The following is a 23,138-nucleotide window of genomic DNA, read 5'->3' as shown; positions in this document are numbered from 1 at the left end:
CAAAATTATAAGGCAGTTTTGTCATAGACTTAAATTATTCTTCAGCAAAGTATTAATAGGTAGGGGTGTGTGTATGAGTGTGCGCGTGTGCGTGTATACAGTAAGTCCTCACTTAACATGGTCTGTAGGTTCTTGGGAACAGCAACTTTAAGTCAAATGAAGTGTTCAGACTGGTCCTCCACAAGGTGATTTCATTCAATTTCCTTTCATTACAACGTTGATGAGAAAAAAAGTTGGTCTTGTTATAGTTGTTTCAAGACCAACTTCAAGTTGTTAAAGTAGCAGTTTCCAAGAATCTATGGACAAATGAGGACTTACTGTGTATATACACACACACTATACAGGCACATATGTAATTTATATATGTATATACATAGTTATTTGTTCTTTTTTATTTTTTACTCGTTACATTTAATATCTTTGTCATAGGAAGGCTGACAGTATAAAACTTCCTATGTATGAAAACTCAAAAATAACCAAAGTGGCAAGTGAATAATTCCTTTGAGAAGCAAAAGAACAGTACAATGTTTATTAACACGTTTCTTCCTGAATTTTCTTCCATTTTTTTAAACACACAAAAAAGCTTTCCTGTACTTAGATTGCTGTTTTCTGTTTTTAATGTTGTTAACATGCATATTACTGCATTTATGGGTAGTAGTAGATAGTGTAATATACATGAAACCAACATCTAGGGATGACTGCCTTCTGAGTGCTTACAGGTGGTGTGTTCTCTTATTATCCAGCTTAATCACAGCTCCCTTAACTGATAACTTCACTTCATCTGCAGTATTTCCAATCTGTAAATCTGGTTGGCACAAGTTGGTTTTAGCATATTTGGAACCATATTTTAAATCACTGGAACCACTTTGCCTTAATGCCCATGGGCTGTCAGCTCTCAAGGGCCAAGACCAAGTTTTTCTTAACTTTGTGCATATAGCATGGGACCTGGCTGGAACAGGTACTCAACAATTTTGCTGAGCAGAACTGTCCTCAGTGGAGAAAAGAAAGGAGAAAGGCTTTACTGTAGACTGCCCCAAATACAAACAAATTCCATTTTAAATGGAATATATACACTTTAGCCCCCAAATGCAGACCAGTGCACCTCTGTGGGGTAGTTTCCGACTAGTCACCTGGTAACAGATTATTCCTGTCATTCACAGGCTCAGTCCCATCTCTATTTTTCAGTATCTTGAATCAAGCTCTCTCTCCTCTAATCATGGAAGAAATAGAACCATAACTAGTTATTTTGGGTAAATGGGAGCTACTTAAAAGATTGATATTTTAAAAGCTTAAATGAAATGTTAATCAAATATGGTTTGTGATTATTTTCTTTCTATGAATATTCTTTAATTGTGGAAGGCCGTTTCTTAGGAAGAGAACAAGGGTTTTCTTTTACAACCGAAAGGTTTTTTTGTTTGTTTGTTTTTTCATGAAATTCTTGAGTTTTAAAAAATTGATGGTTGTTTTGCATATCACCTAGTAGCTGATTCAATGGTTTGTTTTTCTGCTAAATGTTAACCTTCAAAACTTGAATTTATTTCTTAATTGCTATTTCTACTTCAGGAATCTTAAGAAAGATGGCTTCACCCAGTCAGAAGGGACAAGCATAATTTTCTTCCATGGCTATTGTAAGTATTAGGAGAGTTTTCACGACCATGCCATAGCTTCCTAGTGATGCAGAATTGGTAAGACTTGTGTAATATATACATGTGTGACTTGTTACATATCATAGCAACTGTATGGTAGGAACAATGTAAATAGCTCCTCTTGCAGTTGACCATCATTAGAAGAATCACTGCATTCCAGTGTCTGAAGAGCTTCCTTGTCCTCAGGAAAATGTTAAGTCCTGGTCCCATCCAAAAGGCAGACCAAAAAAAAAAAAAAAATCCTCTAAATCATCTCCTTGTTAACTGTTCCCCGCCACAGCACACACAAAAGTTTATAAAAGTATTGAAAGGATATTCTCACAAAAAAAGCGAAGTCTGAGTTTACAGAATGAGTATCACGTACATGCAAAAAAGCTTTCGTTTCACCCGTATATAAATGGCTCTAGAGAAAGATACATGAAAAAAGTACTGACTACATAACACAGTCTTTGTGGCACTTAACTAGGGGTAGGGGAGCAGGAAATAAATAGTTCATAGTTAGGGTCAATTCTCTGTCCCATAGTCCAAACATGGAGATCCCACAGTGTCCCAAGGCAGTGAACATCCAGGTATCTTTCCAGATAACTTCCTGAGAGTCACCGCTTTCTTCAGAGTGTCTCATCTTGCCCTTCCGAAAGCCCACATTATTGCCTTCAGTTTCCGCAGCCTGAAGTCAGCCATCCTGAAACACAAATTGGAACCTATTGCATGGCTGGATCTCATGTAACAAAGTAAGAATGTTCCTAGAAAGCAGTTTTTCAGATGAATTTGAGGGAATATCTGAAATGATCAGTACCTCATAGTCTCAGGATTTAGTGGGAATTAGGAGATCACATAGGTAGCCGGGTGCAGTGGCTCACACCTATAATCCCAGCACTTTGGGAGGCTAAGGTGGGAGGATCACTTGAGACCAGGAGTTCAAGACCAGCCTGGTAAATATAGCAAGACCCCGTCTCTACAAAAAATGAATAAAAACCAGCTGGGTGTGGTGGCATATGCCTGCTGGCCCAGCTACTTAGGAGGCTGAGATGGGAGGATCGCTTGAGCCCAGGAGTTCGAGGCTGTGGTGAGCTATGACTGCACCACTACAGTCCTACCTAAGGGACAGTGAGAGCTTGTCTCAGAAAAAAAAAAAAAAGAGAGAGAGCGAGAGAGAGATCACGTAGTTCACCCAGCACATGAACTCTTGAAGACTCCTATATGGAGTCCAACTAGGATGTTGACCTTAAAGGCTTAAAGGGTATACCACAAATCATTAGTTCCTCAAAATGATTCTTGTTAAAAGGTTTCCCTTTTAGAAATCCACAGTGTAAATTGTGCATAAGGGCACTAAGAAAACCTATCAATCTACATATGTATATGTACATATGTATGACTATATATGTATATGACATATATTCACAAACATATTCCATTTTATTTAGTCAGCATTTCCCAACGCTTTTATGATAAATATTTGTTGACTAAATTTAATTTAGTAGAAGATAAAGGAAAATAAAAGAAGTTTAAAGGAAATGCATGTATTCTTACTGCCAAGAGAGTAATCTTGACCTGTTCTGACATGCAGGGGCTCTGTGGTCATTGGTGAGATGAGGTACACTGCCACAGAAAATGTTCATACCCTTATATTTTAAAATGGGTATAAATCCTAGAACTCTGTTGGAGGAAATACACGGATTACAAACACAAGTACCTTTTCTGCGTTCTACAGTTTTTAACTACAGGACTCACAAACATCATCTGATACTAAATAATAAATGTGTAGGTCAGTGCTCCAAATGCCATTTATTGGTCTCGCCTGGCAGAAAAAAAAAAAAAAATCTTAAATTTAAAAACTCCTTTGTCTACATATTCAACCCCTGGGTATAATTTTGTCATTTTTTTTTTTCCTTCTTGCTTATTCCCTAAACAGGGCAAACATCTCATTTGTTACTGATTTCTATGGGATTGAGACTATATACCACACATATGCATTTCATGCAACAGCATATTTCCTTCATTAATTAGCACAGATGAAATTAAATACTTGGGGTCAGTGAATCATCCCTGTGCTTTAAGAGAGAAAAACATGGCCGGGTGCAATGGCTCACATCTGTAATCCCAGCACTTTGGGAAGATGAGGCAGGTAGAATACCTGAGGTCAGGAGTTCAAGACCAGCCTGGCCAATGTGGTGAAACCCTGTCTCTACTGAAAAAACAAAAACTAGTGGGGCGAGATTGCGCCACTGCACTCTAGCCTGGGTGAAAGAGTGAGACTCTGTCAAAAAAAAAGAGAGATAAGAACACAGAAAGGATAAGAGAGCATTTGAATATAAAAGTTCAATTTCCAGAAAACAAATTCAAATTTTTTTAAAAGCCCAGATACTTGTTTATATTTCCTTATAGAGATTAATGATCAGGAAATCTTACCTATGTGATTGTCTTACACCCAACAGGCTGTGAACTTCTCCTAACTCAGAAGCACAGTTTAAGTAACTTGAACTGTGAGAGGCCAATAGTAGTGAGCTCATGGCCAATTTCACTATTTGTTTAACAAAAGCAGGTTCTCCTCTGAATTCAGAGATGCCCATGAGGTGGGTGCCATCCTGAGCACTCTGGTAGGCATCCTGCCATCAACCTGGAGAAGTTCTTTTTCTGAGATTCCAGGGGCAGCTACAGCACCCATGGAAATAGCCTCTGCAGGCTGAGTTGGTGTACGGGGTGACTAGACAGGGAATCCAGAAAATCTTCTTGCACAATGATTCTTTGCTTTTTTGGATCACATACCCGCATGAGAATCTGTTTAATGCATGGACTCCTCTTCCCAGAAGTGAGCATATGTTCATGTATAATTTTATATAAAGTATAAAGTGCTGTCATGAACCCCCTGAAGTCATTAAATAGACGTCAGGTTAAGAGCTGTTGGCACCAAATCATGATCTTTCTCTTATTCCCGTTTATATTCCCAGCTTGAACTGTGCTAGGCCAGTAAAAGAAGTGGGGGGATAGGACTGATACAGTTGCCAAGATGATCAGTGGGGGAAATGTTAAAAATAAAGTGGGTGTTGCAAATCTATAGAGACAGAAAATAAATTAGTTGGCTGCCTAGGGCTGGGGTGAGGTGGGGGAGAGTGACTACTCATGGGTGTAGGATTTCTTTTTGGAATAATGAAAATGTTCTAAAATTAGATTGTAGTGATGGTTGCACAACTTTGTGAGTATGCTAAAAGCATACTGAAAGTATACTAAATTGTATACTTTTAAACGGGTCAGTTTCATGGCATGTGAATTACATCTCAAAGCTGTTTTTAAAAGAGGATGTTATAAGAAACAAAAAAAGTGTTTTAGCAGAAACTTATAATAAACTTTGTATGACCAGAGATAATGGGTGGCCTCCTTATGCACTGCCTTCAATCAGGAAGGAACTAGGGGGATTTCTGGTCAAAGGTCATTGGAGTTTTTCTCATCATGGAGAGATGTATGGAGAGATGTGTTTAGGTCTCCTGAAGAATGGAATGTGGAGGACCACCCATAAGACTAAAGAGCACTGGCTTGATCCAGTAGGATCTCTGCCTAACCCAATATTCTGTTTATGAGAACGATTTGACAGGGCAGCAATGGCTGTCCTCCATGACATTGCTTTAAACGTTAGGAATATGATGCCAATTTTCTCAAATCCTTTCTCTTAATACACTATAGACTGTTAACTAATAAATTTATCTAACTCCATCTTGAATCAATTTCTATGTCAGCATACTCTAGCAAATTCCATCTGCATCCTACTTTGCTTTGCATGATTTTGCTCACGCAGAGGCAGAGCCTGGTTTAGAGATCCTCAAGGGCCGTGTATCTCTGATTCTTACCACCCCCTTTTCCATGATGCTGTCAAAAGCTTCTTTTGAGTAGAGTCAGAAGTTTCCAATTCTCCTTTATCTAAAAGGCTTTTGCTTCCACTGCCTTTCTTGACTCTGGCCCTGGTTCTAGCTTGGAAAACCAAGCTGATCTGTATTGTGTACTGGTATCTTGGATATATAGTCAGGGGCTTCTGGGGCATCATTTCAGTACGCACACATGACAGCCTTCACTAGGTTTCAGAACTTGATCTGGTTCAATTTTTTACATCATGAAACTGAGATCCAGAAAGAAGAAACATATGTCCAGGGGCACATAGCTAGCCAGTGGCAAGACTAAAAGTGATACATGTCTTCATTCCCAACCATTCTGCTTTCAGAACTACCAGGCTGCCCCCCAGACCCTCTGTCATGCTCATCTCAGCACTTTCAGCCTCCTTCTTCTGGTTTTCTTTGTGGGTTGACCTAGCACTTACCTCACCATCCTGTCTGGTCTCTTCTCCTTCATCCTGGTCAAGTTCGAACTCCGTGCCCCGGTCTACAACATCCACACCAGCATGCACCCTGGGCTTCTCATTTTCCCATTTGGCAAAGCCTTTGTCCTTTGCTGCTTTGTCATGGAACTTGGATCTCATTTTAGGGAAGGTGTGGGACCCTGAGTCCCCCCAGCCAGCCTCTGACCAGACAGGTTCAGTCTGGGTGGCCTGGCTGGTGGTGGCCCTCTGTAGCCTCACGGAGATCTTGCGAGAAGAGCCTGTAACCAGTGTGATGGCTCTGCTGTCTAAATCCCTGTGTCCAGCAGCGACTCCAGGGAACTCAAACACCTCATCCTGTGCTGGAAGTGAAAGAGGATGGTGATTATTTGACATCTGACTGCTTGATAGCAAAGCATCAAGGATAGTGCAAACAGCACAAGTCTGGCATGCAAGGTCCTAGAGGAACCGACGAGGAACAGAACTCAATTAGCTGTAGGCAACCTACATGTTCCTGAGACTGGAAAGCAGAGAGAAGCAAGGATGATTCAAGGGTTTAGCCACTGCTGCTCACCCTAAAGAAGGCCTTAGCATTTAGAGAGACTGACTGGGTTTAGACCCAGAACCTAAATGAGGTCCAAGTGTGAGGAGGCAAGCAGAGAGAGACCATGGCAACAAAGAAGGCAGAGGGCATTACCTGGGGGCAGCGAGGGGCTTCCAGGCAGTGACCCATGACCACTGCTCAAGGAGGGCACCCGGGCAAATCTCCTGCAGGCCAGAACCAGGAGGTCTTTGCACTGTTTGTGACAATTGGCTCCACAGTCTGAAAAATTCCAAGGGTGTCGCAGATGATTAGTGTGTCTGATGTTGATTGAGTTTCCAGGGTGGCACTTGATTTTTCAGCCCTCCCCTCCCCAACCCCAGTTTCTGTGTTGAATTTCAGAGTTGAGCTCAGGCCCATGGGGTGTGTCTAGCATCTGGAAAGGGGCCATTGGTCCACACTTGCCTTCCTGAGGTTCCGAAAGTTCTCTTACATTTGCTCAGCTTGATTCTCTATGCAATTGAGGACCTAATGAGCAACTGTGCCTAGGGAGCAAATAGAGTCCAGTCTGAGAGGTCAGTTGCCTTTGCCCAAAACTAAATGCAAATCAAATGGGGTTGAGAGTCTTTCCCAGGCTTAGATGGAATCCCCACAAAGAGAGCCTAAGGCAGGATGAGGGCAAGAAGCCTCAGCTTCTAGCCTCTCCCAGGCCAACTGCTGCCTCTGATCATTTATTGTGAGGAGTTCCTCCATTCAGCACTTGTCTGGACTTTTTTACTCTTCTTCATTTTCCAAAACCTTTCAGGGCCAGTGATTACATCTTCTGCTTCCTTCCTTTGTATAGAAACAGAATACAAGATGGGCAGATGCTCAGTAAATATGTTCTGTATTTGCTTATGCTTTGAAACGGTATGCAGTAGAGTCTGTGAAATTGCCCATTAGGATGTTTTAGATAAGGTAATAGAATGTTAATTACTACTTGGGGTAGAAAAATGTGGCCACTTCAGATGGTGGTTCCCAATTATTTCCTATGGTGAGGGTCCTACACTTCACAGAGAATCACTGAATAGAGATCATCATTTCTCTCCTACCGTCAAAGAGGACCTTTCTAACTATTTCCAATACCCATTTTCCCCTAAGTGATCTTGTTTCCAAAAAGTCTTAATGACGTGTTCAATTTATTTTAATTAGTTTTTTCTTCACTTTATATGCCATTAAGAAAATACAAGAGATAATCCAAAGGTATAATATATTTTCATCTTTATAAAATTGTGTGTGTGTGTGTGTGTGTGTGTGTGTGTGTGTGTGTGTGTGTATTTTAGGGTATGAGGATAGAAACCAGAATAAAATGAATGACTCACTGCTGGGCAATAAGTTCTTGCAGTATCTTTGCTGCTTGAAAGTAAAAATCCAAGTTAGACCAAGGCAAGTGATAGAGAAGCACTAATGGGAAGGTACTTCTGAGCATTAAACAGTGGCTTCCATTGAGATTTGGGAAGTTTTTTGTTCATGCAAAATGAGGAGCAAATACTGGAAAATAACTGGAGAAAAAGGGCATGCTAGGGGAACAACATTCATCTGAAGGTATTCTGTGATTAAGATGTTTCTTTTTGAAGTTTTATTATATTTTTCAAAAGCATTGTAAGATTCTTAAAAGAACCATATAAACTGTCCGCATAGTGTCCAGCAACTTCTTAAATAACAATAATGTGTACTTGATCATATATGTACAAGTAGCAACACATTCCTAAATGCTTAATATACATGCATATAGCATTTGTCAAATATATTTTATTCAATTGTTTATAAACTTAATTAAATGGGAAATATAGAGGAATGCATTCACTGAAAAGGACAAAAATACATTTTAAGTTTTCTCCTTGTTTTCTGTTACCATTTATGTGATTTAGTAGAGAAAAGAATAGCTAAGTGTGAGTGGGAAGAAGTGCCTATGGATTATAGAAATAGTAAGTAGTGTTTTTCTTTGAAGGAAAAATTTCTTATATACAGTATTTTAGCTAGGCTTGTCCCACTCAGAATTCCCACCTTAACTGGATGCCTCTGATTCAAAAGAACTAGATTTATGTGTGTTGATAAGAGTGGTTTCTAACAAGCTATAAAATTCCAATTTTAGCTCTCCAAAACTCCAGGAACTCCTCCTCAGAGGCAATCATTCTCAGTTGCCGTTGACCCAAAAGACTGAAATTCTGAATGTCAAGAGCTTTTGTAGTTTAACCAAATTTGATTCTTAACCAAAATGTCACATTTTAAAAATTTTAACAAAATAACATTGATTTACCTTTGCATTTGTATCCTTGCTTGATTATGCCCCAGAGCTGTAACAAAAGACAAAGGAATGTCAGGGAATCTGAGGATAGATCTGGAAGGAAAACAAGGCCACTGAGAGGGAAGTCCTGGGAAGCTTCATGACTAGCCAGGCACAAACAGGATGTAGCCACTCTTAACACCCTTCCTGCCAGATAGAAGAACCCTCTCTGGGCCCCTTCCAGCTATGGTGATAACATGAGTTTCATTTCCCTTTTCTTTCTTGGAGCCAACTGGGAGCCGGGATGGGAAACTACTAAAGTTTGATGCACCAGACTTTGGCCTGATGCGTTTTTGGCAAAATGTACAGAGGAGATGGCCACTTGGTCTTTGGGAGCCCCTGGCTCCCTCTTTTTAATGACACTAGCTGCTCTTGGTACCCACTACAGGAAATGAAGCAATGGAAGAAGCGCGCCTCACATGAAAGCATTTGGATTTTCCTAGGTTATTTTCTGAGTAGTATTTGTCCCATGGAAAAATACAGAAGAGGAAATGATCTTAGTTATTCATGTCTTCATTCTCCGCATTTGCTCTATGTTTGGCCTGTGCCAGGGCTGTAGGAGATGTCGAAAAAGCTCAGATTCTACCAACCAAGGAGTCTGTGACTTCCTTGTGGTTAACGAGTAGGAAGTGACAAATCCCTGAGGCGAGATGTGAGGGCCCACAGTTCCACAAGGGAGCATTTGCCCGGGGGGTTCAGGGGCAACATTCTGGTGGTGGTGTCTTCGCTCTCTAGACAGACTCCTAAACACCATAAAGAAGAGGGCCTTGCCATGCCCTTCTGTGCCTCCCCACAGATCTTGCACGGGGTGACAGATTCACCAGAGGTGTACAGTATGCGTAATTAAATGGGCTTAGCTCAAGTTGGAGAAGAACTATTGCTAACCTTTACATGTTTGGGTTAGGTGGCTCTTATCTACTTAATAAAATAATGTTGAAAAAAGCAGGGCCCACTGCGACTGATGGGGGTGCCGTTCACAATGTTCACAGTGTATTATAAGCGAACAATGCCCCCACGTGTGGGCAGCATGGCCCACTCTTGCAGAAGAGTAAGTCACAGCCAATGTGAAGTGACTCAAGAGTACAGGAAAAATCCTTACTTCTTGACAAGGAACTTCCCCAAGTAGAAAACTAAAATTCCTTTGAGCCTTAACAGCTATTTGGTCCTTCAGAATACCTATTAAAATGCAAATGTCGGCCAGGTGTGGTGGCTCATGCCTGTAATCCCAGCACTTTGGGAGGCCGAGGCAGGTGGATCATGAGGTCAAGAGATCAAGACCATCCTCACCAACATGGTGAAACCCCATCTCTACTAAAAATACAAAAATTAGCTGGGCATGGTGGTGCATGCGTGTAGTCCCAGCTACTCAGGAGACTGAGGCAGGAGAATCGCTTGAACCCGGGAGGCAGAGGTGGCAGTGAGCCAATATCCACTGCACTCCAGCCTGGCGACAGAGAGAGATTCTATCTCAAAGAAAAAAATAATAATAAATAAATAAAATGCAAATATCTCCTAGGACACAGCAATATTTTGTCTTGAGGACAGGAAGGATTATTTGACAACTAAGTAGAAGCAAGGATGGCTGGAAGACAGAGGGGCATGATCCAGAAAAGGGCAGTGGTGGCCAGGATCATCACAGCTTGATCTTTACGATAATCTAGTTTGCTTCTCTTTTGTAAAAGGTGAATGTGATGATCCAGGAAGTTAGATAATTTCCAATCTCCCACAACCTGGAAATTCTTTCTCCAGAGCCCTTGGTAATGATAATAGCAATCATAATGATGATAGCTAACATTTCTTGAACTCTTGCTATGTGAGAGGCACAGTTTTAGGGTCTTTATACATATTAGCTTGTTTAATTGCTCATGATGTCCTTATGATATAGGTAATAATATTTTTCTCATTTTTACAGACAAGGAGACTGACCTGCAGAGAGGTAAAGTCCGTTGGCAAGGTCTCATAGCTAGTAAGGGAAAGAAGAATGTGTCACTTGAGGGAAAGACAGGAAGCCATTGCTCCTGCATACTCTGTGTGTGAGCAAAGGCACTGAGGTGGGACAAGAAAGGATAAGATTTAAGAAGAGACATCCTAATATCCAGATATGTTACATTATTGCATTGCTGCAGGAACTGCTGAAAAACATACAGTCAAGCAAGAGTGCTGGAGGTGGGGGTGAGGAGGTAGGTTTGCTCATGCTTACTTAATAGCCAGGAACAAACAGTAGCTAGGAAGAGGCACTGGGCCAGTGTGCCTGCCAAGAACAGGAGAGGATGAACTCATGTGGATGGGTATGCGGGAGTATTTCCCACAGTCCTTGGATTTGAGACCACCGGCTGCTGTCATATTTGGAGTAATTGTGGTGTAAGGAGCACTGGACTGAGAGTCAGGAGACCTGGGTGTGACTCATGGTTTTGCTGCTAATGATCTGTGAGACCTTGGGGGAAGTCACTTAACTTCTCCAGACCTCAGTTTCTTCATCTACAAAATAAGGGAATTACTAACACTCTTTCAGTTGTGGGATTCCAATCCTAAAATAAGTCTTCTGCAGAGCAAGTCTGTTTGTCTTCCTTAACCTTAAAATGGAATTTATTTTAAAAGCAGATGGTTCCGGCACTGGAACCATTCTCCCACAATTCCTTTCAATGACACATCTATAGAGCTATAGTTATAAATTACTTTGAAAACCAATGGGCTTTCTAACATGAGTGTCAGTGAAGATCAAATCAAATCGTATCAATAAAATTAAATATATTTTAAAAACAAAAACAGCTGTAAAAATTTTAAATGAGTTAATTTCAATGAAACTCTCAAAGTATCAAGGAATACATAAAAAATGTGTACTCCAAGCCATGTGACGTGCAACGTGTCTAATAGTATTTTATCATGCAACAACATGGTGGGTAAGTATTTACAGATAGAAATAGACCCAAAGATGGTGAATGACTTGGTCAAGGACATAGAGTTAGCAAAGGCAAAACGGAAATTTAACCCAGGGTTCCAGACTCCAGGTCCAGAGCTTTCTACTTCATCACAGCTGCATCAAGAATACAGCACCAGCATCTCTGCTCCAATGAGTCAGGGGGACAGGTGTGGAACTTCCAAGAAAGTCTACCTTGCTGCTCCCACAGAACCAGGGCCTCTGTAAAAGGGAGAAACAGGACAGAAGGACTCGAGAGCAGAGATAAGACCTTGAGTTTGTTTGTTTGTTTTTTGAGATGGAGTCTTGCTCTGTTGCCCAGGCTGAAGTACAGTGGCGTGATCTCGGCTCACTGCAAGCTCCACCTTCCGGGTTCACGCCATTCTCCTGCCTCAGTCTCCTGAGTAGCTGGGACTACAAGCACCCGCCACCACACCTGCCTAATTTTTTATATTTTTAGTAGAGATGGAGTTTCACTATGTTAGCCAGGATGGTCTCCATCTCCTGATCTCATGATCTACCCGCCTCAGCCTCCCAAAGTGCTGGGATTATAGGCGTGAGCCACCACGCCTTTCCGAGTTTTTATTATTATTATTATATTTAGAGATGGCAGCGGTGGGGGTCTCTTTATATTGCCCAGGCTGGAGTCAAACTCTTGGGCTCAAGCTATCCCCCTGCCTCAACCTCCCGAGCACCTGGGACTACAGGTCCATGCCAAAGCACCCGGGACCTTGAGATTTGGTAAGGGCCTTCTGACTCTCACAGCCCACCAAAAGACAGATGCATCATCCTGACTTTTGGCTGAGCCATGCCATGGCCCAGCAGCCTGATCTTTTGTTCACTGGGTCCCACTGTGTAGGAGTGTGTTACACATGGCCCCATCCCACATCAGAACTTTCAGGTCTAAGTACTTCCAAAGATTTCCATCAGAATAGAGAAACTAGAGAAACATGAAAAAGGAGATCATTTTGTTTTGTTTTGTTTTGTTTTGTTTTGAGACTGAGTCTTGCTCTGTCGCCTAGGCTGGAGTGCAGTAGCATGATCTTGGCTCACTGCAACCTCCGCCTCCCAGGTTCAAGTGATTCTCCTGCCTCAGCCTCCTGAGTAGCTAGGATTACAGGCACCTGCCACCATGCCCTGCTAATTTTTGTATTTCTGGTAGAGATGGGTTTTCCTCATGTTGTCCAGGTTGGTCTCAAACTCCAGACCTCAGGTGATCCTCTGCCTTGGCCTTTCAAAGTGCTGGGATTACATGCGTGAGCCAATGCGCCTGGCCAACCATTTGTTTTATGATAAAATGGTCTGGTCATGCAATCCCAGTGGAGATACTAAAGAAGAACTTCACCTTCTCTGCAGTGAATAAAGAGAGCTAGTTAGACGGGCTTTGCCCTGTGTCACATCAGCTGCTATGACCACCTGGGACCATCTTTGAGGTAATGGCTGCCTCTTATTTACCCATTCTCAGAGGAGTGTGTGCTTGAACACAGACTCCTGCATTTGGCCCCCCAAAGCCAGTTCTTTGAGCCTGGGATGGGAAAAATGTAATTTCTGGTAGTGTATAATATTGGCAACAAATTCAATATAGGCGAACAAGTCAACAGGAGGACATGGCTGCCAAATAAAGGTGACACGACTGAGCTCTGGCATCTAGAAAAAGGGGTGACTGTCACTGGGCGTGGTTGCTCACTCCTGTAATCCCAGCACTTTGGGAGGCCGAGGCAGGCGGATCACAAGGTCAGGAGATGGAGACCATCCTAGCTAACACGGTGAAACCCCGTCTCTACTAAAAACACAAAAAATTAGCTGGGTATGGTGGTGGGCGCCCGTAGTCCCAGCTACTCGGGAGGCTGAGGCAGGAGAATAGCGTGAACCCAGGAGGCGGAGTTTGCAGTGGGCCAAGATTGTGCCACTGCACTCCAGCCTGGGCGACAGAGCAAGACTCCATCTCAAAAAATTAAAATTAAAAAAAAGAAAAGAAAGAAAAAGGGGTGATTGTCATACTCATCTGGGTGCTGGGCCTCCCTCACCTGGAATACCGCATTTTCCATTGTATTTAACTTGGATATCAACTGGAAGACATTCAGGGCCCAAGAGTTTCTGTTAAGGCCAGGATCAAAAACTGACTTCACTTCCCAAAGAATTATCAAAAGTGGGGGAAGGAAGCGTGCAGTTTTCATTTGTTGCAGTGGTATAGGTGAAGCACAGGGCTGACAGTCAGTACACCTGTGTCGGAGTCCAAGCTCCGGTAATGATTAGCTGTGCAATCCTCAGGAACCTGGGTTATCCTCTTTGAACCTCTCTATCTTCATAAGCAAGATGGTGAAAGTAAAATACCCACTTCAAGGGCTTGCTATGAGGATTAGTTACCATAATGTCTATGGAAGTACTTTGTTACCATCAAGCATTCAGTAAATGTTATTTATTATTATAACCAGCTTCTCTCCAAAAAGATTTTTTCTTCTTTTTGAGTTGTGAATTATTGAACCATGCCATGATGGATTTCTGGTCACTAATAACACATGAAATGAAAACTGGAAGGAACTCGCTAAGATAAATGCACCTCTTAATTGCAACCACTTATGAATATTAGTGATAATGCCAGGGCTCATTGGGCTGATGCTTTTCCCTGGCAGGGATTAATAAACAAACCCACTCTCTTGAGTTAACAGCCAACCTTCCCTGTTTTTGCTGGCCCTGCATTCCTAGAAAATAATGAAACCTTGCCTTTGGTGTTTAATCTTTAATTTCAGGGAGGCATCACATTTTACTTCTGATTCAAAGCAGACAGTGAACTTTATTTAGCATATCATTTTCCTACCCTTTCAGAATGCCACGCAAATAACTACTTATGTAAGAAAACAACGAAAAACAGACTTACGAATCCTGCACAGTGTTCGCAGAAGGTTGGTTTGAGATAGGTCATCTCCTGAAAATTATGGATAAATCCTGGTCCCATTTTACAGTGTAGTTGGGATTTAGCTCTCAGGAAGTAAGCCATCATTTCATCTTTACTAATTAGGCCATCCCTGTTAAGAGAATCCAAGAAGGGAGGGATCTTTGAATATCAGGTTGCTACGTAGTCGCCACACTTTAATCACCCACCTCCCAAACCTTTGTGGCCAAAAGCAGATGAGGAATATTCACTTCTCTGTTACATCTCAGAGAAACGGCGAACCTCAAAAGGCATCTTCAGGTGTTCAAAGCCTTTTTCAGTGAGCAGAAAATTGTGTATGTGTGCACCCTGCATGTGTGTGTGTGTGCAGGAGCATATTCATGTAAGCACACGTGTGGCCTGTGCACCACGGCACACAAAGTCTTTATTATGAAAAGCAGCTTCCTCAAGGACATCTTTCTAGTCCTTGCCTAGCTGTAAGGTTGCGAGAATTAGGATGATGGAGAAAGGCAAAAAACTGTATAACTGGACTGACCATTCTCAAATTCATTCAGCTTGACCCTGTCCGGGCTCCTTGGTGATATTTTCACTCACATCTTAGTGGCTCATAGCCCATTCACTGTGACTGGCTGGGAGCAATTCTTCCAGACCTACTCCACACAGAACAAACCTCTGGTTCTTCCCACCTTCCTACCCCTGCTCACCACATACCCTGACTTCTTGCTTATCAAAAATGATCCAGTTGGCCAGGTGCGGTGGCTCATGGCACTTCGAGAGGTAATGGTAATCCTAGCACTTTGGGAGGCCAAGGTGGGTGGATCACTTGAGGTCAGGAGTTCAAGACCAGCCTGACCAACATGGTGAGACCCTATCTCTACTAAAAACACAAAAACTAGCTGGGCATGGTGACGTGTGCCTGTAATCCCAGCTACTCAGGAGACTGAGGCACGGAGGCAGAGATTGCAGTGAGCTGAGATCACACCACTGCACTCCAGCCTAGGCAATAGAACGAGACTCTTTCTCAAAAAAAAAAAAAATAATAATAATAATAATTGGATCCACTTGACACAGGTGAGCTCCATATTGCTTTTTGTCCATTAGCGTGTGCTGGCGATCACACCTTTCCTTTCCGGTTCAGAATTCTTTTCTACCTCCTCTGTCCTCTCTTGGGGCTCCTCTCTCAGAGGAAATGTTGCCCCATCCAGCACTCTCCAGCCTCCCCGGGACTCTCCTCCTTCCAGGTTATGCTCAGTCTCTTTCCGTTTCTTCCCCCGTTCACAAATATGCTCAGGACTTTCCCACCTGAAGAATCCCCTTCCTCAGTCCTGCCACCATCTCCAACAGGTGTCTTTTCTCTCTTCCTTCTTTTACTGCCAAAGTTTTCAAAAAGAGAAATCATTAGGCTCTTTTATCATTTCCTCCAGGTACTCTTTATGCCACTTGGGTTTCTAACCCTACAAATCTGTCACCAAGAACATCCTCAGTGGCCTTTTCTCATTGGCAGGAGGTAACACGGAGACATATTTCCTTCTTTCGGCGCTCTCCCCTTAGGCACCCTGGAATTGCATGCCACCCCGCTTCTCCTCCTTCCTCTCCAGCTCCCCTTTCTCCAGCTCGCTGCAGGGCCCTCTGACTCCTTTCAATGCCTGCATGTAGGAGGGGAGTCCCTGAAGGCTCATTCCTCAGGCCCCAAGCTCACCTCCCTCTAAGCGTTCCCACCAGAGTTTGCTCACAAGATCGCGACTCCAGCTTACAGTGGGAAGACTTCATCTCCATTCCCAGCCCTGACTGTTGTCCTGAATTTTTGCACCACATCTCCAACAACTTGCTAGACCTCACTGCCTGATAATCCACTCTCTGTCTCAATCAATGGTTCTAAGTCCAACTTCATCTCTTTCTTCCCTGTACTCCCTGCCCAGGCTTCCCTATTGCTATTTGCTGTGCCACAATTTTCCCCCAGGCTTGAGAATTTGAGATCCCTTTCTTACCTCCTATGCAAAATAACTTTGATTTTTGTACATTATAAGTATTATTATTAAAGTTATTTTGCGTAGGAGGTTAAAAAAAAAAGGATTCTAAATTCTCAAGCCTACTGAGAAATTATGGCACAGCCTAGCACCCAACAGTTATTTTTTCTGCTCCTCTGACCATCCATCCACCATCAAGGAGGCACCAGTGTCTATTATTCCCTTCTTTGTGTTCTTGAGTTCTCATCATTTAGTTCCCGCATAGGAGTGAGAACATGTGGTATTTGGTTTTCTGTTCCTGCATTAGTTTGCTAGGGATAATAGCATCCACTTCCATCCATGTTCCTGCAAAAGACATGATCTCGTTCTTTTTTTTTTTTTTTTTTTGAGACAGAGATTCGCTCTTGTTGCCCAGGCTGGAGTGCAATGGCACGATCTTGGCTCATCACAACCTCTGCCTCCCTGGTTCAAGGGATTCTCCTGCCTCAGCCTCCAGCATGTGCCACCATGCCTGACTAATTTTTGTATTTTCAGTAGAGATGGGGTTTCTCCATGTTGGTCAGACTGGTCTCAAACTCCCGACCTCGGGTGATCCACCTGCCTCGGCCTCCCAAAGTGTTGGAATTACAGGCGTGAGCCACTGTACCTGGCAATCTCATTCTTTTTTATGGCTGTGTAATAGTCCATGGTGTATATGTACCACGTTTTCTTTATTCAATCTATTATTGATGGGTATTTAGGTTGATTATATGACTTTGATATTTGAATAGTGCTTCAGTGAACGCTCACATGCCTGTGTCTTTACTACAGAATGATTTCTATTCCTCTGGGTATATACTCAGTAATGGGATTGCTGGGTTGAAGTGTAGTTCTGTTTTCAGCTACTTGAGGAATCGCCATACGGCTTTGCACAATGGTTGAATGAATTACACTCCCACCAACAGTGTGTAAGTGTTCCCTTTCCTCTGCAACCTCACTAGCATCTGTTATTTTTTTACTTTCTTTATTTTTTTTATTTTTTTATTTTTTTTGAGATGGAGGCTCACTCTGTCGTCCAGACTGGAGTGCAGTGGTGCGATCTTGGCTCACTGCAAGCTCTGCCTCTCAGGTTCACGCCATTCTCTTGCCTCAGCCTCCTGAGTAGCTGGGACTACAGGCCCCCATCACCATGCCTGGCTAATTTTTTGTATTTTTAGTAGAGACGGGGTTTCACCATGTTAGCCAGGATGGTCTTGATCCCCTGACCTCGTGATCCACCCGCCTCAGCCTCCCAAAGTGCTGGGATTACAGGCGTGGGCCACTGCGCCTGGCCAAGTTTTTGACTTTATAATAGTCATTCCTGGCTGGGCACAGTGGCTCACACCTGGAATCCCAGAACTTTGGGAGGCCAAGGCAGGTGGATCACCTGAGGTCAGGAGTTCGAGACCAGTCTGACCAACATGGACTAGTCTGGCCAACATGATGGAACCTCGTCTCTAAAAAAAAAAAAAAAAAAAATTGCCTGGCATGGTGGCGCATGCCTGTAATCCCAGCTACTCAGGAGGCTGAGGAATGAGAATCACCTGAACCCAGGAGGCGGAGGTTGCAAGGAGCCGAGATTGTGCCACTGCACTCCAGCTTGGGTGAAAGAACAAGACTCTGTCTCAAAAAATAATAATAATAATAATAATAATAGCCATTCTGACTGGTATGAGATCATATCTCACTGTAGTTTTGATTTGCATTTCTCTAATGATCAGTGATATTGAGCTTTTTTTCATATGCTTATTGTCCACATGTATGTCTTCTTTATAGAAGTGTCTATTTGTGTCTTTTGCCCACTCAAAGGAATGGGCACTGATTTCATAATGAAGATGCCAAAAACAATCTTTATTATATATATGATAAATAAATTTATTAATGCATTGTCTCACAAATTTATGACATCATTTGCTACGTAAATTTGTGTAACAGTACATTAGCCCATCTCCCCTCCTAGGGACTCACAACGTAACACACTTTAGCCTATTAAAAGCTTTGGGAAGTCACACAGTAAAGACACCTATTTAATGAGATTTAACCCTGTGTTTCTCACATGTGATGAGTTAGTTCCTTTTTCAAAAGTACTAATTGATAGCTACTTCTGTGGAACATCATTTGGAAAACAGTACCTTAGAGAAAACATCTTTTTGAGACTTTCCAGTATTAACCACTCAAAACTTTAGTATCATGTAAGCAAGATATGAATAGTTCAAACCTTCATTCATAGAAAACAATTCTATAGATATCAGTAAGTAGAGATAATGATGATATAGAGAGAGAGATAGATGCAGATATTTGCTAGGACAATCTCAATTCTGTCTCTAGAACCAACAGATAAAAGAAATGAAGACTGGGAAGTTATTTTAAGTCAATGTCCTATTTACATGTCACTAATAGTAACAAACTAAGCAAAGAAGTGGGTAGTTAGCAGGCAATTTAAATTTTACTTTGTGAAGGAAGTTAATGTTTCTAATAGAATTTATTTTAAAAATATTCTTTGTTCTGGGTATATAATGAAGATGAATTTAAGATTTTAAGTTATGTTAATGTGTCAAGGCTTTTCTTGGTGTGTTGAATTACAGATTTTATTTTCTTAAATTCAATTAAGAAAAAATGGCTAGAGACAAGGTCCCACCATGTTGCCCAGGCTGGTCTGAAACTTCAAACGATCCTCCTACCTCAGCCTCCCAAAATGCTGGCATTACAGGTGTGAGGTATCACACCTGGCCCCAGATTTCATTTTTTTAAAAAATCTCACACCAGCAAAAATATTAGAGAATTTTAATGTAATTTCATTTGCCCATTTACCAAAACAAAATCCAGCATTTCCTTACAGGTGATTTTTAAATTAGGAACTAATCTTGTACAATTAACAATCAAATTATTAATGCCAGGATTTCTCAGCAGTTTTTTTTCCAAATTATTATTTTCTTTTAATGAGTTGCATTTTAGTCTCTAAAGCGGTTTAATTTTTTGGAATCATTTGACACTAAAAAGCAATATATTTTTTCTTCGTTTATCAAGACAACCTTTGATCAATCAAAGAAAAAAGCACGAATGCTTCTTGGCTATCTGCAGCTATCGTCTGCTTTAATGAAGACTATAAATAAGTTTTTTTTTTTTTTTTTTTGAGACAAAGTCTTGCTCAGTCACTCAGGCTGGGGTACAGTGGTGCTATCTCAGCTCACTGCAACCTCTGCCTCCCAGGCTCAAGCGATTCTCCCTCCTCAGCCACCCAAGTAGCTGGGATTATAGGCCTGTGCCACCACGCCCAGTGAATTTTTGTATTTTTAGTAGAGACAGAGTTTCGTCATGTTGGCTAGGCTGGTCTTGAACTCCTGGCCTCAAGTGATCTTCCTGCGTCAGCCTCCCAAAGTGCTGGGATTACAGGCGTGAGCCACCATGCCTGGCCAAAATTTTTTTTTTAAATGCTCATGAGTTTTAAGATTGCCTTCAGGTCCACTAATGCCAAAGATTCTCCCAGGTTAGATCTAATTATATTTCTCCTCTACTCTTTTTTGGTGGAGATTTTTTGGGGTTGAGAGCTAAGCAATAGAGGCAATATAGCAAGTGGAGTGCTTGGATAATTTACAAATATGCACTTGTGCTCAACACTGACAACACGGTCTGCCCTGTGATTCCATTCAGGTCATGTTCATACACACCAAGAAAATAATCAGTGACGAATTAAACCTGGCTCATCAAAGCACTAGGGTTGAAGCTGTCAAGATGTAAATTACAAGTTTCCCTTTTCTCCTCTGATAATAATTTTCTGCTTTATGATAGTTGCAGTAAAATAAAACAAAATTAAAACTTACTGATCTTTGTCCAGCACACAGAAGGAATCCAAGAAGGGAAAATTGGCAGCTATACTTTCAAAGTCCTCTTGGGAAATGTACCCGTCATGGTCATGATCATAGTTTCTAAATACAGACTGCAAAGGAAAGATCAGTATTTATTGAATGACTATGAGGCAGGCTCTGCACTTGTTATTGTGAAAGCAATGATAACCAGCATATGGTCCTTTCTATCAAGGAGCTTAGAATCTAGTGAAAGATAACTAAGTCAAGAAGCCTTTATAACGTAAGAGACAAGTAGTTTGCTGAGGATAAAAACAGAGTAATGGTTGGATGTGGTGGCTCACACCTGTAATCCCAGCACTTTGGGAGCTGGAGGCAGAGGTGGGAAGATCACTTGAGCCCAAGAGTTTGAGACCAGCCTGAGCAACATAGAGAGACCTCATTGCTACAAATTTTTTTTTTTTAATTAGCTGGGCATGGTGGTGCATGCCTATAGTCCCAGCCACTTGTGAGGCTGAGGCAGGAGGCTTGCTTAGCCCAGGAGTTGGAGGTTACAACGAGCCAAGATCACACCACTGCACTCTAGCCTGGGCAATAGAGTAAGGCATCATCCCAAAAAAATGAATTTAAAATAAAATTAAAAATAAAACTTGGGCTGGGCACGGTGGTTCACACCTGTAATCCCAGCACTTTAGGAGGCCGAAGTGGGTGGATCACCTGAGGTCAGAATTCAAGACCACCCTGACCAACATGATGAAAACCCCATCTCTACTAAAAATAAAATAAAATAAAAAATTAGCCAGGTATGGTGGCACAACGCCTGCAATCCCAGCTACTCAGGGGGCAGAGGTACGAGAATCGCTTGAACCTGGGAGGAGGAGGTTGCAGAGAGCTGAGATGGCACCATTGCACTCCAGCCTGGGCAACAATAGCAAAACTCCGTCTCAGTAAATAAATAAATAAAAACAGAGTGCTATTGGTAGGGGGGAAAGAGGAGGTAGATTAAGAAAGGTTTCCTGGGAAAAGCAAGGTTTAAACTGAAACCTCAGGGTTGAGTAGAAATTGGCTTAGTGAATTTACAAATTCCAATACCATGACAATAGAAAATAAAGTTTTAAGGTGTTATCTCAAAAATAAACTGTACATTTAAGGCAATTCCAGTCAAAATCCCAGTAGGGATTTGTTTTAAATGAACAAATTGATTATAAGGTTCAAATCAAAGTGGTTACGTTGAAAACAGGCTAAAAATTATTTTAAATGAAGAGTAATGAGGCGGAACATGCCCTTTCAGAAACCAAATATTCTACACAGCTACACTAATCAAAACAACATAATATAAATTACCATGTAGAGTGGAGTCCAGAAACAAACCCATGTATATATAGGAATTTAAAATATCAAAAAGTGTCTTTTAAAATCCACAGAGAAATTATGGATTATCCAATAACCGCTACTGAGTTAAATGACTAATAATCTTACAAAATAAATTACCTCCAAACTAAATTCTAGATGTATTATATATTATTTATTTATTTATCTTTTTAGAGACAGGATCTCACTCTGTTGCCCAGGCTGCAGTGCAGTGGCATGATCATAGCTCACTGCAGCCTCAAACTCCTGGATCAAGCCATCCTCCTGCATCAACCTCCCAAAGTGCTGGGATTATAGGCATGAGCCTCCGCACTAGTGTATTACATAGTTTAATGCAAAAAAACCCAAAGCTATAAAACACCAAAGATAAATAGATGAAAATACTTTTTACATTTCATAATCTGTGTGTGAAAAAGGGCTTTCTTAGCATGACATCAATGTCAGAAGCCATAAAGAAAAATATTTTATTTAATGAAATGCAAAAAATTTGAATCAAAAAAGCTCAATTAACAAATTTTAAGATAAATGTCAAACAGAGCAAGTTATTTGCAGCATATGCGAGAGCAAAGACACAAAAGTCAAACAGGCAATCACCAAATAAAAATACAAATAGTCAATACATCCATGGAAAGTTATTCAGCTCTGCTAATCATTACAGAAATGTAAATGAAAATAAAATCTTAAAATACTGTAATTGATCATCTTCTAGGGTATGAGACCATAGTTACTCTTGTATCAATTTAGTGACGTAAATAGCCACAATATTTCTGGAGGACAATCAGGAATTTTAAGTGCCTACTCTCTGACACAGCAATTCCACTTCTAGGAATCTGTTCTAAAGAACTCGAAGAAAGTTGCTTAAGACATACATGTATATATGTATGTAGTTTATCTGTGTTTATATATACATAGAGAGAGAGAATAAAGTCATATAAGATAATCTACAAATTATCAGTGGTTATCCCTGGAGAATAGAATTACCAAGACCTGAAAGTAAAGCTTTTTATTTTCTATAATTTATGTAGTGCTTTAATATTCTTGATGATTCTACCTTCCTTTATAATCAGAAAAGAACAAAAAAGTTTCCCATTGCCCTCTGCAAAATTAGGTTTTCAAAAACTTTTGTAAGTTCTTTTTGCAAACACATGTACACAAATTTATATTTGATTTTGATTCCAGTTTTAATTAATCTCTCTACTTTTCCCAGTAGTTTCTGTCTGTTCTATCTATCTATATTGCCCTGTGTTGCAAGTTACTTCAGGAGTATTTTGGGAAGTAGTTAGGTATAAATGAATGAGTTAATTAAAAATATGACTCAAATGAGCCCATCTCAAGCTTTTTCATAGGTAACAG

The 23,138-nt window shown here is 41.2% G+C and overlaps 1 protein-coding gene across 1 annotated transcript in view; it reads right to left on the bottom strand.

The window, feature by feature from the left end:
- Positions 1-370: 370 nt before the first annotated feature.
- RASGRP3 (RAS guanyl releasing protein 3) overlaps positions 371-23,138 on the bottom strand; it is an 87,570-nt gene continuing 64,802 nt past the window's right edge. Inside the window, exons 13-18 of the mRNA XM_025353659.1 lie at positions 20,433-20,548; positions 14,612-14,759; positions 8,790-8,826; positions 6,647-6,772; positions 5,953-6,311; positions 371-2,328 (exon numbers count right to left, since the gene is read on the bottom strand). Coding sequence (XP_025209444.1) covers positions 2,320-2,328; positions 5,953-6,311; positions 6,647-6,772; positions 8,790-8,826; positions 14,612-14,759; positions 20,433-20,548 — 795 coding nt within the window. The 3' untranslated portion in view covers positions 371-2,319. The remainder of the gene's footprint in view (positions 2,329-5,952; positions 6,312-6,646; positions 6,773-8,789; positions 8,827-14,611; positions 14,760-20,432; positions 20,549-23,138) is intronic.

The sequence above is a fragment of the Theropithecus gelada genome, chromosome 13 (assembly GCF_003255815.1).
Source record: "Theropithecus gelada isolate Dixy chromosome 13, Tgel_1.0, whole genome shotgun sequence".
Lineage (NCBI taxonomy): Eukaryota > Metazoa > Chordata > Mammalia > Primates > Cercopithecidae > Theropithecus > Theropithecus gelada.
The sequence above is the reverse complement of the archived record's forward strand: the minus strand, read 5'-3'. Positions and strand labels throughout refer to the sequence as shown.